The sequence below is a fragment of the Rana temporaria genome, chromosome 7 (assembly GCF_905171775.1).
Source record: "Rana temporaria chromosome 7, aRanTem1.1, whole genome shotgun sequence".
Taxonomy (NCBI): domain Eukaryota; kingdom Metazoa; phylum Chordata; class Amphibia; order Anura; family Ranidae; genus Rana; species Rana temporaria.
Genome location: NC_053495.1, coordinates 128377415 through 128391340, shown reverse-complemented (window position 1 = coordinate 128391340; position 13926 = coordinate 128377415). Strand labels below are relative to the sequence as shown.

At 41.9% G+C, this 13926-nt stretch overlaps 1 protein-coding gene across 1 annotated transcript in view; it reads left to right on the top strand.

Moving 5' to 3' along the window:
• Positions 1–6392: 6392 nt before the first annotated feature.
• The window catches only part of PALMD (palmdelphin), a 91466-nt gene continuing 83932 nt past the window's right edge, over positions 6393–13926 (top strand). Inside the window, exon 1 of the mRNA XM_040359963.1 lies at positions 6393–6663. Coding sequence (XP_040215897.1) covers positions 6619–6663 — 45 coding nt within the window. The 5' untranslated portion in view covers positions 6393–6618. The remainder of the gene's footprint in view (positions 6664–13926) is intronic.

Sequence of the window (13926 nt, the reverse complement as noted above, 5' to 3'; positions counted from 1 at the left end):
TCGGAAATACCCTTCCATCACACAGATGTTGCCGGAATATCCGATCGTGTGTATGGGCCTTTAGGCGTGTTTTTTTTGCCAAAGCTCCTAAACTCAACACCATAAAAGCCTATGGGGTTTATTTACCAAAACTGTACAGTACAAAATCTGGTTCAGCTCTGCATAGAAACCTATCAGCTTCCAGTTGTTTTGCCAGAGATTAATTGAATAAGCTAAAGCTGATGCACAGCTGCACCAGATTTTTCACTCTCCAGTTTTGGTAAATAAACCCCTATGCTTCCAAGTACACAATAGGCTTTTAGCAGAGTTCAGGAGCTGCCACAATCAGAAAAGGAAAGTTTTGACTACCAGCTGTGGAAAACGGAAAACGTGGCAAAATCACAGTGTTATTTTGATGCATTTTCCCTCAGCTGTGGTAAATGTAGGCCAGTGTACATGAAGCCTTGAAGTGATTGTAAAGTTTTTGTTCATATAAAAATAATAAACATGTAATACTTACCTGCTCTGTTGCAGTGGATTTGCACAGAGCAGCCTGGATCCTCCTCTTCTGGGATGTCTCTTTGGTGCTCCTGGCCCCTCCCTCTTGTTTAGTGCCCCCACAGCAACCAGCTTGCTATGGGGGCACCCGAGCGGAGTCACAGCTCCCTGTGTCCATTCGGACATGGAATCCTGACCTGCCCGCCCTCTCACTCCACGGATTGGCTAGCTGACTTTGATTGACAGCGGGAGACTATAGCACCACTGCTGTGTCTCAGCCAATCAGGAAGGAGACTCTCGGACGGCTGAGACACTCATAGACATCGCTGGACAGCGAGGGAGCTCAGGTAAGTATTAGGGTGGTTGCTGCACAGAAGGCTTTTTATCTTAATGCATAGAGTATATTAAGATAAAAAAAAATGCCATTACAACCCCTTTAAGCTGGCTAGTAGAATTTTTTTTTAAATTGTTTGTTTTATGGATGATCGTCTAATATTCCAATCATTAGTAGGGTCAAACTGACGGTCTTTTTTGATTGTGTATGTAATTTTCATTTGGGAAAGTCTGTTTGTTCCAAAATGTTATATTGACAGCACACAAAATTGAAGTACTTTTGAATGACAGTCATCAAGTCATCAAATGTACTGAGAATATTCATACACATTTTCATATGAATTATTGTACCTTTGTTTGAAAATCTAACGTATTGCCAGCTTTAAAGTGTATCTAAAGCTCAAACTTTTTTTTTAGTTTTGGATAGTATGTGGATGGGTTGAAAATGTTGTCAGGTTTAAATAAAAGGCACACCTATATAGTGCTTACCCCTGGGAGATATTGGCAAATGAGCCCAACATGCGGTCTGCTGGCCCTTTTATGTGTGGCCCACTGGCTATTGGGCACCATTCAGATTGTAGAGTGCCAGCGCGGTGCTGAGAACTCAGTTGCTCTCTGTAAGTCTGTGCACTTTTTGAGAGGCTGTACTGTGGGCGAGTTATCTCCATTCACAGTACAAAAAATATACTGGAGTGTCACAGGAACCTGTGATAGGTAATTGATCAACAATGGGGCAGGGGCAGGGATTAACACTTCCACTGCCATGACCACCAATACAGAAGAGGAGGATGGGAGGGGGGGGCTAGTACTTTCACTGCCATGACACCCAATACAAGGGGGGGTCAACACTTTTATGGCCATGACCACCAATACAGGGGGGGGGGTCAACACGTTCACGGCCATGACCACCAATACAGGGGGGATGGGGAGGTTAACACTTTTACTGAGATGACCACCAGTATGGAAGAGTTGACTTTCACTGCCAAGATCACCAATGCAGGGGGGGAGAGGTGTTAACTATTACTACCATGATGATAAACAATTAAGGGGGCGATGGGGGGGTTAACACTTTCACTACCATGGCAACCAATGTTGGGGGGGTAACATTTTCACTGGCGTGACCACCGCTGCAGACGGGGCGGGGATTAACTTTTATTGCCATGACCTCCAATACAGGGGGAAGGATGTGAGGGACAAGTTGTCACAACGCCCAATGCAGGGGGGGGGGGATAGGATGGTTAACTTTCACTGCCATAACCACCAACATGGGACGGGGGTGGGGGTTATGTTTCACTGCCACTGACTAGCAATGCAGGGTAGGTGGGGTTTCATTTCAATGCCACTGACCACCAATGCAGGAGAGAGATGGGTGTTACCTTTCTCTGCCACTAACCACCAATATTTGATAATGTTAACAGCACTTATATCAATGTTAAGAGTTATTATTGCGCCAACTAAAACCAATGCTTTGGGTTTATTGTGCTTCAGCTTCTTCATTGTGCATTGTAAAACACTGCAAAAAAAAGTAGCAGGACCAAAATCTTTGAGGGTTGAGCTGAGAAAATCTGCTGCTATTGTGTGGCCCTCTGGAAGTGTCAGGGGCCACACTTCAGACTCTATAATTTTCCACTTGACCACCGATTAAGAGGCTAACTGTGCTATGTTAGTGAGCAATCTCTGCCAATCATCGGATATCACAGTAGTCCACTACAGCTGGGAATGTCTAACCTCTGAACTGTGTCTGTTCTGTTAGTTTGGTTATTTTAAAATCTTCCTAGAGATCTCCTTAAAAGTGGCTAGGAATATTAATCTGCACTGGAATTGGAACTTCAGCCAAAACATATTTTTAATTTGTGATAGCGTGGTTAATTATTCAAACCGTTGTGAGATTTTTTTGCCTATACTAGTTGGGGAGAGTTCCCATTGCTTTCTGTCTATGAGACAGGTGTAGAGGGGAAATCTCCCAATGGTTACACCTATCCTGATAACAACTGTGCTTGGAATTCTCCCATACTTCCTGTTCTGTAGCTGGGGCAGGAAGTAAAGGGAAATCTCTCCAGTGGGACCACAGACAGCAATTTCAGCCAACATACAGGCCAATGAGAGTGCCATAAAAGTCCAAGGTTTTTAATGATCAAATTGATTTATAACAAAAAAACTCAACATATTTTTGGGGCAAAACGCATTCTCCCTTCATCAAGGCTTTGGGATTTGACTGTGCTTAAATGGACCCATGTAACCAGATTCGAAATTGATCTACCTTGTGATTTACTAAGTTGGAACGGTTTCAGGAAGGCAGGTTAAGCCAATGTTGTGCATGCAGCAAGGGAGCAATTAAAACCTGACAAAGTTCTCACTTTCCCACACTCTATTCTAAGCAAACAAACAAACAAAATATATGCCAGATATTTCACTTTGAATAAAGGCATCCTCTGAATAGTGGGTTCTGGACATTTGCCATGGAGTATGTTTAATTGTCTACACCTGGGTGGAGTAATACTTTCAATCTAAATAATGTTTAGCTACCAAACCTAAAATAATACTTAGTTTAGTTGCATCCTTTGAAGGTAATGAAAGAGGTTCTGTCACTTCTCCTCTCAGGGAAAAATGGGGGAGTCTATTCAAAGGCCACCCCTTGACCAACCTATGATTATACCTACTCCCAACATCTCTAGATTTGTGTTTGGAATTATTGTATTTCTATGGAAGGCATTGGTGACCACAAAGTACCCTTAGAGGAGAATTTTGACAACTATGGCTTCTTGGCTCCCAAACAGTAGTCATTTATTGGGTAAAATCTTGCGCCATACATTATCATGCTCCAATGTAAAAAAAAACTCGGAAACCCGGACACATGTCTCCTATACCTGAGAGAGAGCACTATGTGTCCCAGCATTGTGGAGGCAGCCTCAATCACCAACCAGCGTCCTGTGGTACTCCAAAGTCAAGTATATTCTCCGTATTGAGGAATTGACAGCTACTCTCCATAATAGGGAAGAACAATTTCGAGATAAGTGGAGGCCCTGGAGACATTTCACATGCGTGGATGCTTACCTGCAGCTGCAGGAAGTGGCCCGCACCGAGTCCCAACGGAATTAAATTGTTTGCCGCACAGAGCAGTTTGCTGGGGCTTTTGTTAACTTTGCAGGAGTATGACCCTTCCGTTTTGTATTGCTTCCCCCCCATCAATTTATTTTCTTCGTTTGTCTCTGCTACCTTTCTGCACCTCAGCCATTGTTACAACAGTTATAAAATCATAGTGACCAAAGAAATTTGTGGACTTATGTTTGTTATGTGATATCATTGGATTCACTCTCTCAGTTGATGAAACTGCAATGTTTGATATGTATGGTATGTGTACTTACGGGCCCTTTAGGCCCCTTAGTGCCGGTTCACACTACAGCGACATGAAAGTCGGCACGACTTTGCGAGGCAACTTGAGGCAACTTCCAAGCAACTTCGAGGCAACTTCGAGTCACCCCCAGGACAGGCAACTTTGCCAGTGGCCAATTAAACAATAATCAGCTCTGTGGGAAGTAGGGGTTTGCCTTAGAAAATCATTTTCTCTTCCTGTAAAGTTGCTTCAGTTAAGACAGTGATCTGACTTTGGAGGCAACTTCCATTGAAATCAATGGGTACAAGTTGCCTAGAAGGCGCCTTGAAGTAGTACAAGAACCTTTCCTGAAGTCGGAGCGACTTCAGTAGTGTGCATTAAGACGGCTCTCATTCACTTCCATATGATTTGTCTTGTCGCGCGACTTGGGGCGACACAAGTCGCCCCCAGGTCACGGTAGTGTGAACCAGCTCTTAGTTTCACTGTTTATAAATACTACTGTATATGCAAAGTAATTCTTAAATTGTCAACAAACGCTTTCATATATCTTGTTTGTTTTTCGGTTCTTGGTATATGCCGATTGAGTGTTTTCTTATTTGTGAAAATGATGTGACTTGTTGTATCTGAGAAACTTTGCCATACTTAAGGAATTAAAAAAAAAAAACCTCTAGCAGCTTTTAAATTATACGGAAAATCACATAAACCTTTGCGGTACCTCATCTGAGAGGGACAACCAGTGATTTAGTGCTGGAGTCCGGGCCAATTTTTTTTACCCATTGCAGTCTTTTGGACCCAGAAAAACCCCACCAAGAGAAAACCAATGGTAAGTGCCCATCTCACCCAGGCAGAGATGTGGGTACCCAATAAAGGACCATCCTCCTCTGTAGTAAAGACATAGAAGACTGCAGAGACTGCGTGTTTGTGTGACTTTGAATTTGGGTAATTTAAAGGGGCTTCTAGATTATATTTGCTCTTTTTAACTCAGTGATTATTTGGAGTGGGTAAAGGGTGGGCTTGAGTGTGTTAACAGTCCAGACACTGACAGGCATTTGTATTTTCAAGGTTTCTTTAATTGATTTTGGGGGGGAGTTGTGTTTGGTCTACACTTTATGGGCCAGATTCACATAGGTTAGCGTAACCTATGTGATTTAAGATCCACCGCCGCAAGTTTTAGAGGCAAGTGGGTAATTCACAAAACACTTACCTCAAAACTTGCGGCGGCGTAACGTTAATCCTCCGGCGGAATTCAAATTCCGCGGCTAGGGGGAGTGTATTATTTAAATCAGGCACGTCCCCGCGCCGATTTAACAGCGCATGCGCCGTCCGTGAATTTTCCCGGCGTGCATTGCTCCCAATGACGTCGCTAGGACGTCATTGGTTTCGGCTTGAGCGTAACTTGCGTCCATCGGTTTTGTGAATCGACGTACGCAAACGACGTAAAATTTCAAAATTCAACAGGGAACGACGGCCATACTTAACATTGGCTGCGCCTCATAGAAGCAGGGGTAACTATACGCTGGGAAAACCCTTACGTAAACGGCGTAAAGTGACTGCGTCGGGCCTGCCTACGTTTGTGAATTGGCGTATCTCGCTGATTTACATATTCTCTGCGTAAATCAGCGAGAACGCCCCCAGCGGCCATTTTTAAATTGCAGTTAGGATCCGACGGTGTAACACAGTTACACCTGTCGGATCTTAGGGATATCTATGCGTAACCTGATTCTATGAATCAGTCGCATAGATACGACCGTCCTAACTCAGAGATACGACGGCGTATAAGGAGATACACCGTCGTATCTCTTTGAGAATCTGGCCCTCTGTTTTCTGAGGATTGCATGAATATATACTCATACAAGTTCCTGATTGATGCTACAATGTTCTACATTGTAAAAAGCAAAACAACAAAAACAGAAAAACGTGTGTTTGCAAAAAGACAAGAAAGCCAGCTGAACGAGTCTTATTTTTCTTTTGTTCAGAATGCTCCTGTTATTATAGACTTTTTGGAACAAAGCCTAGCGTTATACATACACTTTTGCATCTATTATTAAATCGGTGCTCTGCAATTTATCCTTCATCCCTTATTGATGGCTATATAAACACATACTGTAAAACACAACCTACTAGAATCAGTGTGATGTAACGCAAAAGTGCACGGGGGAAATACAATATCTTTGTACTTAAGTCAAAGAGCTGACAGCTTGTTAAGATAGGAACTTGTGCTGTGTGTCATTGCTGCCTGTCAGTAAAGCCACCAGTTATGTGAGAGGCTGCCTGTAGAGCACACCCTTCTCACATGAGCCTGCCTGGGCTGATCCATTCAGACTTGCTTCAACCCATTAAGAAAACTCTCCACTTCTCTCCACATTAATAGATCTCTCTTGGAACCTGCGGCTGCTCTCTTCCTTTCCTTCACTTGTGCTGCAGTTACTCTCCAGCTTGTCAGATCCTGAATGTTTTCTGTGTAACTTTACAGGATGGAAGAAGCAGAATTGCTGAAAGAAAGGCTCCTGGCCATTACTGTAAGTTATTTTATTTATTATTTTTTTTACACTATATAGAATATCATTGAAAGTTTGTATGATGAGTTGGTATATTAACTTGTTATAGCAGCTGTGAACATTTGTCAGGTCAAGTGTTACGCTGTTTACAGAGAAATCACCATTAGCGTAACACAGCGTGACACCCTGGCCACTTTGTACTCCATTCAAGGGCACTGGGTCATAGGCTGATAGGGTGACACTTACATTGAAAGAATGAATGGCATTGAAAAAATGTTTTTAAAATGTTCCTGTTAAAGATTTGGACTTGCAAGTGATTAAAAAAAAAAAAAAAAAAGTCTCCACACCTTATATGTTCATAAGATAAATGCTAATTCAGTATGTTTATGTCAGTACAGTATGTACCCTTAATTGTTGCAAAGACTAATACCCTGGCATATAGCCAACGACTGTCGTCGATACAACGGCTATTGTTGACATTGTATACTTTAAAAAATGGAATAAAAATCATAAAAAAAGTCTGTTACAAGTGTGCTTGGGCATAATTTTCTAATTATATAGCATTGTAATATCTTAAAAAAAATAACTATGGCTGGCCAGGGTACAACGTCTACAAATATATAGAAACTTTCTAAAATGTTGGGAAGGTCCTAATTATATAGCATATTTTACCGGGTTGATCAGTGTCCAGATTTAGGACAAGTGCATTGGTCATTCATACCATCTCCTGTGCCAACCATGAAGTCATTAGTCCCCCGAGTGCGGGGGGGACCACTTCAAGGGGACATTGAAAGAAACTGGTGCCAAAGCTAGTCAACTCTTCAATTGTTGGTGTCCAGGAAGTGCTTGGTTGGTGTGGTTGGATAGGCATCCAGCACCCTGTTTGATGGTTGTGAATAACTATATGTTACAATTTGATATTATAAGTTTGGAGACAGCTGTTATCAATAATCATATGCAAGGTTAAGAGTTTCCAAATCAAAGGAGCTTCCTGTTAAAGAATCAGAAAAAAAGCACCAAATAATACTTTGCAAATAGGGAATTACATTAGATATATAGTTAGATATATAGTTTGATTTGCTAAAGGAGTATAGGCTGTTCACTTATTGCAAAGTAAAAGGTTAACCAAGCTTAGTAAATAAGGTGAAAGCAGTAATAAATCAAAAAGCAAACATTTATTATATGGCACCTTTCCAATTCTTAAATGTGATGGCTGCATTAGTTTGTTTTTTTGGGCTTTCTTGTATTTTCACTTGATGATCTGACCAGTACATCTGTTTTTCAAAATACCGTATTTATCGGGGTATAGCGCGCTCCTGCGTATAGCGCGCACCCCTAATGTTGCCCCGAATTCCTGTGGAAAAAAGTTTTTTTGTACTTACAGTTTTGGTGTTTTGCGCGGCGTCCATCAGCGGCCTCGTCGGGTCCGGCATCCGTCTGCGGCTTCGGGTGTCCTCTTCGTCGGGTCCGGCGTCTTTCTGCGGCGTCCTCGCGTCTCCCCGCTCGTTTCCCGCGCCGAGTTTGAATACTGCGCCGACATATACAGAGCGCAGTACACTTGTGTATCGTCAGGCAGGCTCGGCAACTCTCGCGCTGACGTCCTGTACGTCCAGGACGTCAGCGCGAGAGGACCCGAGACTGCCCGACAATACACGAGTGTACTGCGCTCGGTATATGTCGGCGCAGTATTCAAACTCGGCGCGGGAAAGCGGGTATCGGCGTATACCGCGCACCCACGATTGCGGTATACGCCGATAAATACGGTAATAAGATCTTCCAGATCTATCAGTTTGCAGGGATGATACAAACCATTAAACGCTGTCAGGGGTGATTACAGCGATCAGCTTTTTTTTTTTCATGTAAAATCTATATCTCAAAAGGAAAAAACTGTTTGCTGTAAGTGCTTACAAAGTGTGAACCAAAGTTTGGCTTATTAGTGTAGCTGAATGTGCTAGTACATTTAACACTCCCCTTTCCCCCAGACTGACAATGCTGCTGTCTGCTGTGCCACTTGTGCTTCTTCATCTAGAGTGGGGGCACTTTAATACAGGAGGTGTGTTACTGGTCAGATCGCCAGGTGAAAACAGGGAAAAAAAAGAAGACGAATGCAACCACAACATCTAATGATGAGTAGGTTACAATATATAAACTTTTTGGATTATTACCACTTGAAGCTGTTCACTGCAATCAACCAACCACGTTGTAGCAAAAATTCCGTTTTTTAAATTTCCCTTACACAAGGACTAGATATTGAAAGTGAACATGAGTTCTTATTTTTGCTTGCATTTACTTTGCAGAGAACATACACTTTCTAAAATGAGCTTTGGCTTTTCATGTGAACAGTTTCCATTGTTTTAGTGAATGTTGAACATTGCACCTTAAAGTAAAAAAACAAGGTCCTGCCCAATTTTTGCAGAGCACGTGCACCTGTATGCTGCGGTGTACTACAACACAAATGCAATACAATGTATTGTGGGTGTGCATTGGTGTGCAATTAACTTTAAATGGCAACACCCTGCACATCTACAATGTGTTGCAATGTGTTACAGTAATAAATCTTTTCATGATGCATATTATGTGTGGTTAGGCAACCTCGGCCCTCCAGCTGTGGTGAAACTACAAATCCTATCATGCCTCTGCCTCCAAGAGTCATGCCTGTGATTGTTAGGGTCTTGCAATGTCTCATGGGACTTGTAGTTTCAAAACAGCTGGAGGGCCGTGGTTGCCTGCCCTAAAGTAAATCTACTTGTATCCACATTGGACAAGATACTGCAGATCATATGATTGTTAGAAGGTCACAGGTGTTTGTTCCGCATGCTAATGATTTACATAGGTGGATGTTTTCTGACCACTGTCATCCAAATTCCCATTTCACAACTATTTCATGTTTCTACAAATTTTAGAAGCAGAGGAAAAGTGTACACATGAGCCATAGATTTACTAAAACTGGCACAGTCAGAATCTGGTGCAGTTGTGCATGGTAGCCAATCAGGTTCTAACTTCAGCTTGTTCAATAAAGTTTTGACAATAAAACCTGGAAGCTGATTGGTTTCTATACAGAGTTGCACTACAGTAGGATTTGCACTAGCCATAGCGTCATCCTCTTCCAAAGTGAGAAAATTTGCAGATGTAGTTGTTGATTTGATCAAAACAACTTTAATTTCCTGCAGTTTTTATACTGCAGCCCAACAGGAAATGGGGCATTTGAAAAGAACAATGAAGAGAAACAAAGGGCAGTAAGTCCTAGCAGCTATTTAAATTATAGTTTAATGCCCAACTGAATTTTCAGTTTAAATAGGCTAAATAAGGATTGCGTTGGGATCAAAATGCAGGTGAAGCAGCTGCATATCAATCCCTATAGCAAGGGATATCAAAAGAATCCTCCAAACGTATACAGCGCTGACCTGTAGCATCAATATCTAAAGTGCAAACATTCCGTATATACCTAATCTATGTATACCAGTGCAATAAAATATAAAAAAGTGTGGTACCAAAAAGTCCATATAGAAGACAGGTGTGGGGCTTTTAACCACTTCAGCCCCGGACCATATTGCTGGTCAATGACCGGGCCACTTTTTGCAATTCGGCACTGCGTCGCTTTAACTAACAATTGCGCGGTCATGTGACGTGGCTCCCAAACAAAATTGGCGTCCTTTTTTCCCCACAAATAGAGCTTTCTTTTGGTGGTATTTGATCACCTCTGCGGTTTTTATTTTTTGCGCTATAAACAAAAATAGAGCGACAATTTTGAAAAAAAAAATGAATATTTTTTACTTTTTGCTGTAATAAATATCCCCAAAAATAGGCCGATACGTTTAGTCCGATACGTATTCTTCTACATATTTTTCATAAAAAAATCGCAATAAGCTTTTATTAAATGGTTTGCGCAAAAGTTATAGCGTCTACAAAATAGGGCATCGTTTTATGACATTTTTATTAATATTTTTTTTTATACTAGTAATGGCGGCGATCATTGATTTTTATTGGTACTGCGACATTATGGCGGACACTTCGGACACTTTTGACACATGTTTGGGACCATTGGCATTTTTATAGCGATCAGTGCTATAAAAATGCATTGATTACTATAAAAATGCCACTGGCAGGGAAGGGGTTAAAACTAGGGGGCGAGGAAGGGGTTAATTATGTTCCCTAGGTGTGTTCTAACTGAAGGGGGGGTGGGACTGACTTGGTGAAATGACTGATCGCTGTTCATACATTGTATGAACAGACGACCAGGCATTTCTTCCCCTGACAGGACCGGGAGCTGTGTGTTTACACACACAGCTCCCGGTTTTTGCTCTGTAACGAGCGATCGCGGGTGCCCATCGGTGATCGCGCCCACCGGGCACGCGCGTCAGGACCAGGGGCGAGCGAGTGCGCCCCTATTAGCTGATTCGCGAGATGACGTAATATTACGTGATCTCGCGCAGCCTAGCCGACCTGGTTGGCAAGCGGTTAAAGCAACTTAGTTAGAGAATCACAGAAGTATATAGAAAAAAATCATACATTTATTAAAGTGTTTATAGGAACATATGTCACCATATAGGACCCAAGAATGACAATAAAAACAGTACAGTTGATATAATTCAGAAATGTAGATCTCCTTTTGTGCTTTGTTATAGATTGTCATGTACATTGATCTCTCCTAAAAGAAATTTCCCTGATGAAGGGATTATACCAAGATCCTGAAACGCATTGGCCAAAACAAAAAGAAGATCTAAATTTCAGAATTATATCAACTGTACTGTTTGTATTGTCATTATTGGGTCCTACATGGTGACATTGTTTACTATTAGATTTTAAACAAACACTTTAATAAATGTATGATTTTTTTCTATATACTTCTGTGATTCTCTCACTAAGTAGCCTTAAAAGCCCCACACCTGTGGGGGGTATTTTGTCTTCAATAATCTACTTTTGGAGTGTTGGCAACAACCCGGTCTCTCTAGGGGAAACTCCCTCTTTCAAAAAGTCCATATACCACCCAATAAAGTGTCCATATACAATAATCTGTTGGAACAAAGATTGTCTCTGCACAGCCGCACTCTGAACAAATTGTAGCCTTTATTAAAAGAAGTACAGCACTACAAGTCACAGCAAAATAAAATAAAATAAAACCTGGCTGCTGACGCGTTTCGCACTGAAACTAGTGCTTAGTCATAGCTTAAAGTGGAGGTTCACCCTAAAAACGATTTTTTAACATTAGAGCCAGCATAGTAAGGGCATATCATTTTGACAGGTTTTTTTTTTTTCTCCGTACTTACCTTTATATTCTGATTTGGTCCAGGGCTTCCGCGTTCTGATGACTCCGGGACTGGGCGTTCCTATCCCTGCCTCAGGGTTCCGATGACTGCGGGACTGGGCGTTCCTATCCTTCAGTTCGATGATTGACGGCTTGTGAATCAGGTGACCTGTCGCACAACGCGCGTCACCAGATTTCCAGAAATAGCCGAGCTGCGAGTCGGCACTATATGGCGCCTGCGCCCGCCGTGTAGAGCTGACTGCACAGGCGCCGTAAAGTGCCGACTTGCAGCTTGGCTATTTCTCGACATCAGGTGACACGCGTTGTGTGACAGGTCACCTGTTTCACAAGCCGTCAATCATCCAACGGAAGGATAGGAACGCCCAGTCCCGCAGTCATCGGAACCCGGAAGCCCTGGACAATAACAGAATATAAAGGTATGTACAGAGAGAGAAAGAAAAAAAAAACGCCGAAAGTAAATGCCCTTACTATGCTGGCTCTAATGTGTGTAATATTAAAAAAAATAAATTTGGGTGAACCCCTGCTTTAACTCAACTCAACTTAATCTGTTGTTAAACAACTGAAAAATTGATATAGTGCTCTGCAAAAAAGTCCATCAAAGGTGTAAAAAAAATTCAAAACCATTAAGGAAAAGTGCCTCAGTGCTGTGCAAACAATATTTTCATAATGTGTCCCCAATCTTTCAAGAAAGTGCTTCGATGCTTCACCATCTTTGCCACACTAGATAACTCACCAGATCACCAGGACCACCCTCTACAGGTAAGTCATGTCTAGCCTGTTGTTATCAGAGGATCCAATGATTCTGATGTTCCTCCACTTCTCACAGAGCTCATTCAGACGTCACATGAAAAAGCAAGGGGGGATCTGCATAGTGTAAAACCTTTAGATGTTTATTTAAATTAAAAACTCAATTTTCCTACTTACATATGGTGGTGCTACATCTTACACCAAGGAAAACTCACAAAATCCACGGCAGTGTATTCCATGGTAAATCAACTGTGTATCGTGTATACCGCTCATATTGTGCATACCGCTCTTGCTGACTCCTGTCCAGACCACACTGAGACACTTTACCTTAATGGATTTTTGACACCTTTGATGAACTTTTTTGCACAGCACTATAGCACTTGTTCAGTATTACTGTATATAGACACTTTATTGAGTGGTATATGGTATATGGACTTTTTGGTAACATGCACTGGTATATATAGATGAAGTATATAAAGTATGTTTTCCCTTAAATCAGCTAAATACATTATAGTCGCGTCAAAACAAAAGGAGTGCAAAGATTTACTATGGGTTTTCTTTAAAAAAAACAGTCAAAGCTTGAGTAGAAAAGCCTGTCCTCTGCCTTGCTTCCAACCCTTGCTCTCTGTGTTGAAGCAGTGGTCTCTCTGATGACACATGACACGCCTTCTGCTGAGTCAGAACTAAGGCCGCGTACACACACGATCAGTCAAAACCGATGAAAACGGACTGAAGGACCATTTCATTGGTCCAAACCGATCGTGTGTGGGCCCCATCGGTCAGTTATCCTTCGGTCAAAAAAAAGAGAACTTGCTTTAAAATTTGATCGATGGACGCCTAACTGATGGGTCAAAACCGTTAGTATGCAAAAGCATCGGTCAAAAGGCCGCGCATGCTCAGGATCAAGTCGACGCATGCTTCGTTTTCATTTTTTTAACCGATGGTGTGTAGGCACATCAGACCATCAGTCAGCTTCATCGGTTAACCGATGAAACGGTCCTTCAGTCCGTTTTCATTGGTTTTGACTGATCGTGTGTACGCAGCCTAATGCCACGTACACAGGGTCGTTTTTTGTGATGAAATAAAACAACGTTTTTCATCATGAAAAAAAACTACGTTTTTCTAACTTCATCATAAAAAACGACGTTGCCCACACACTATCGTTTTCTGAATTCACCACCAAATTTTTTTTGGTCGTTTTTTAGAAGACAAAAAACGATGTGAAGCCCACACACGATCATTTTAAATGACGTTTTTAAAAACATCGTTTT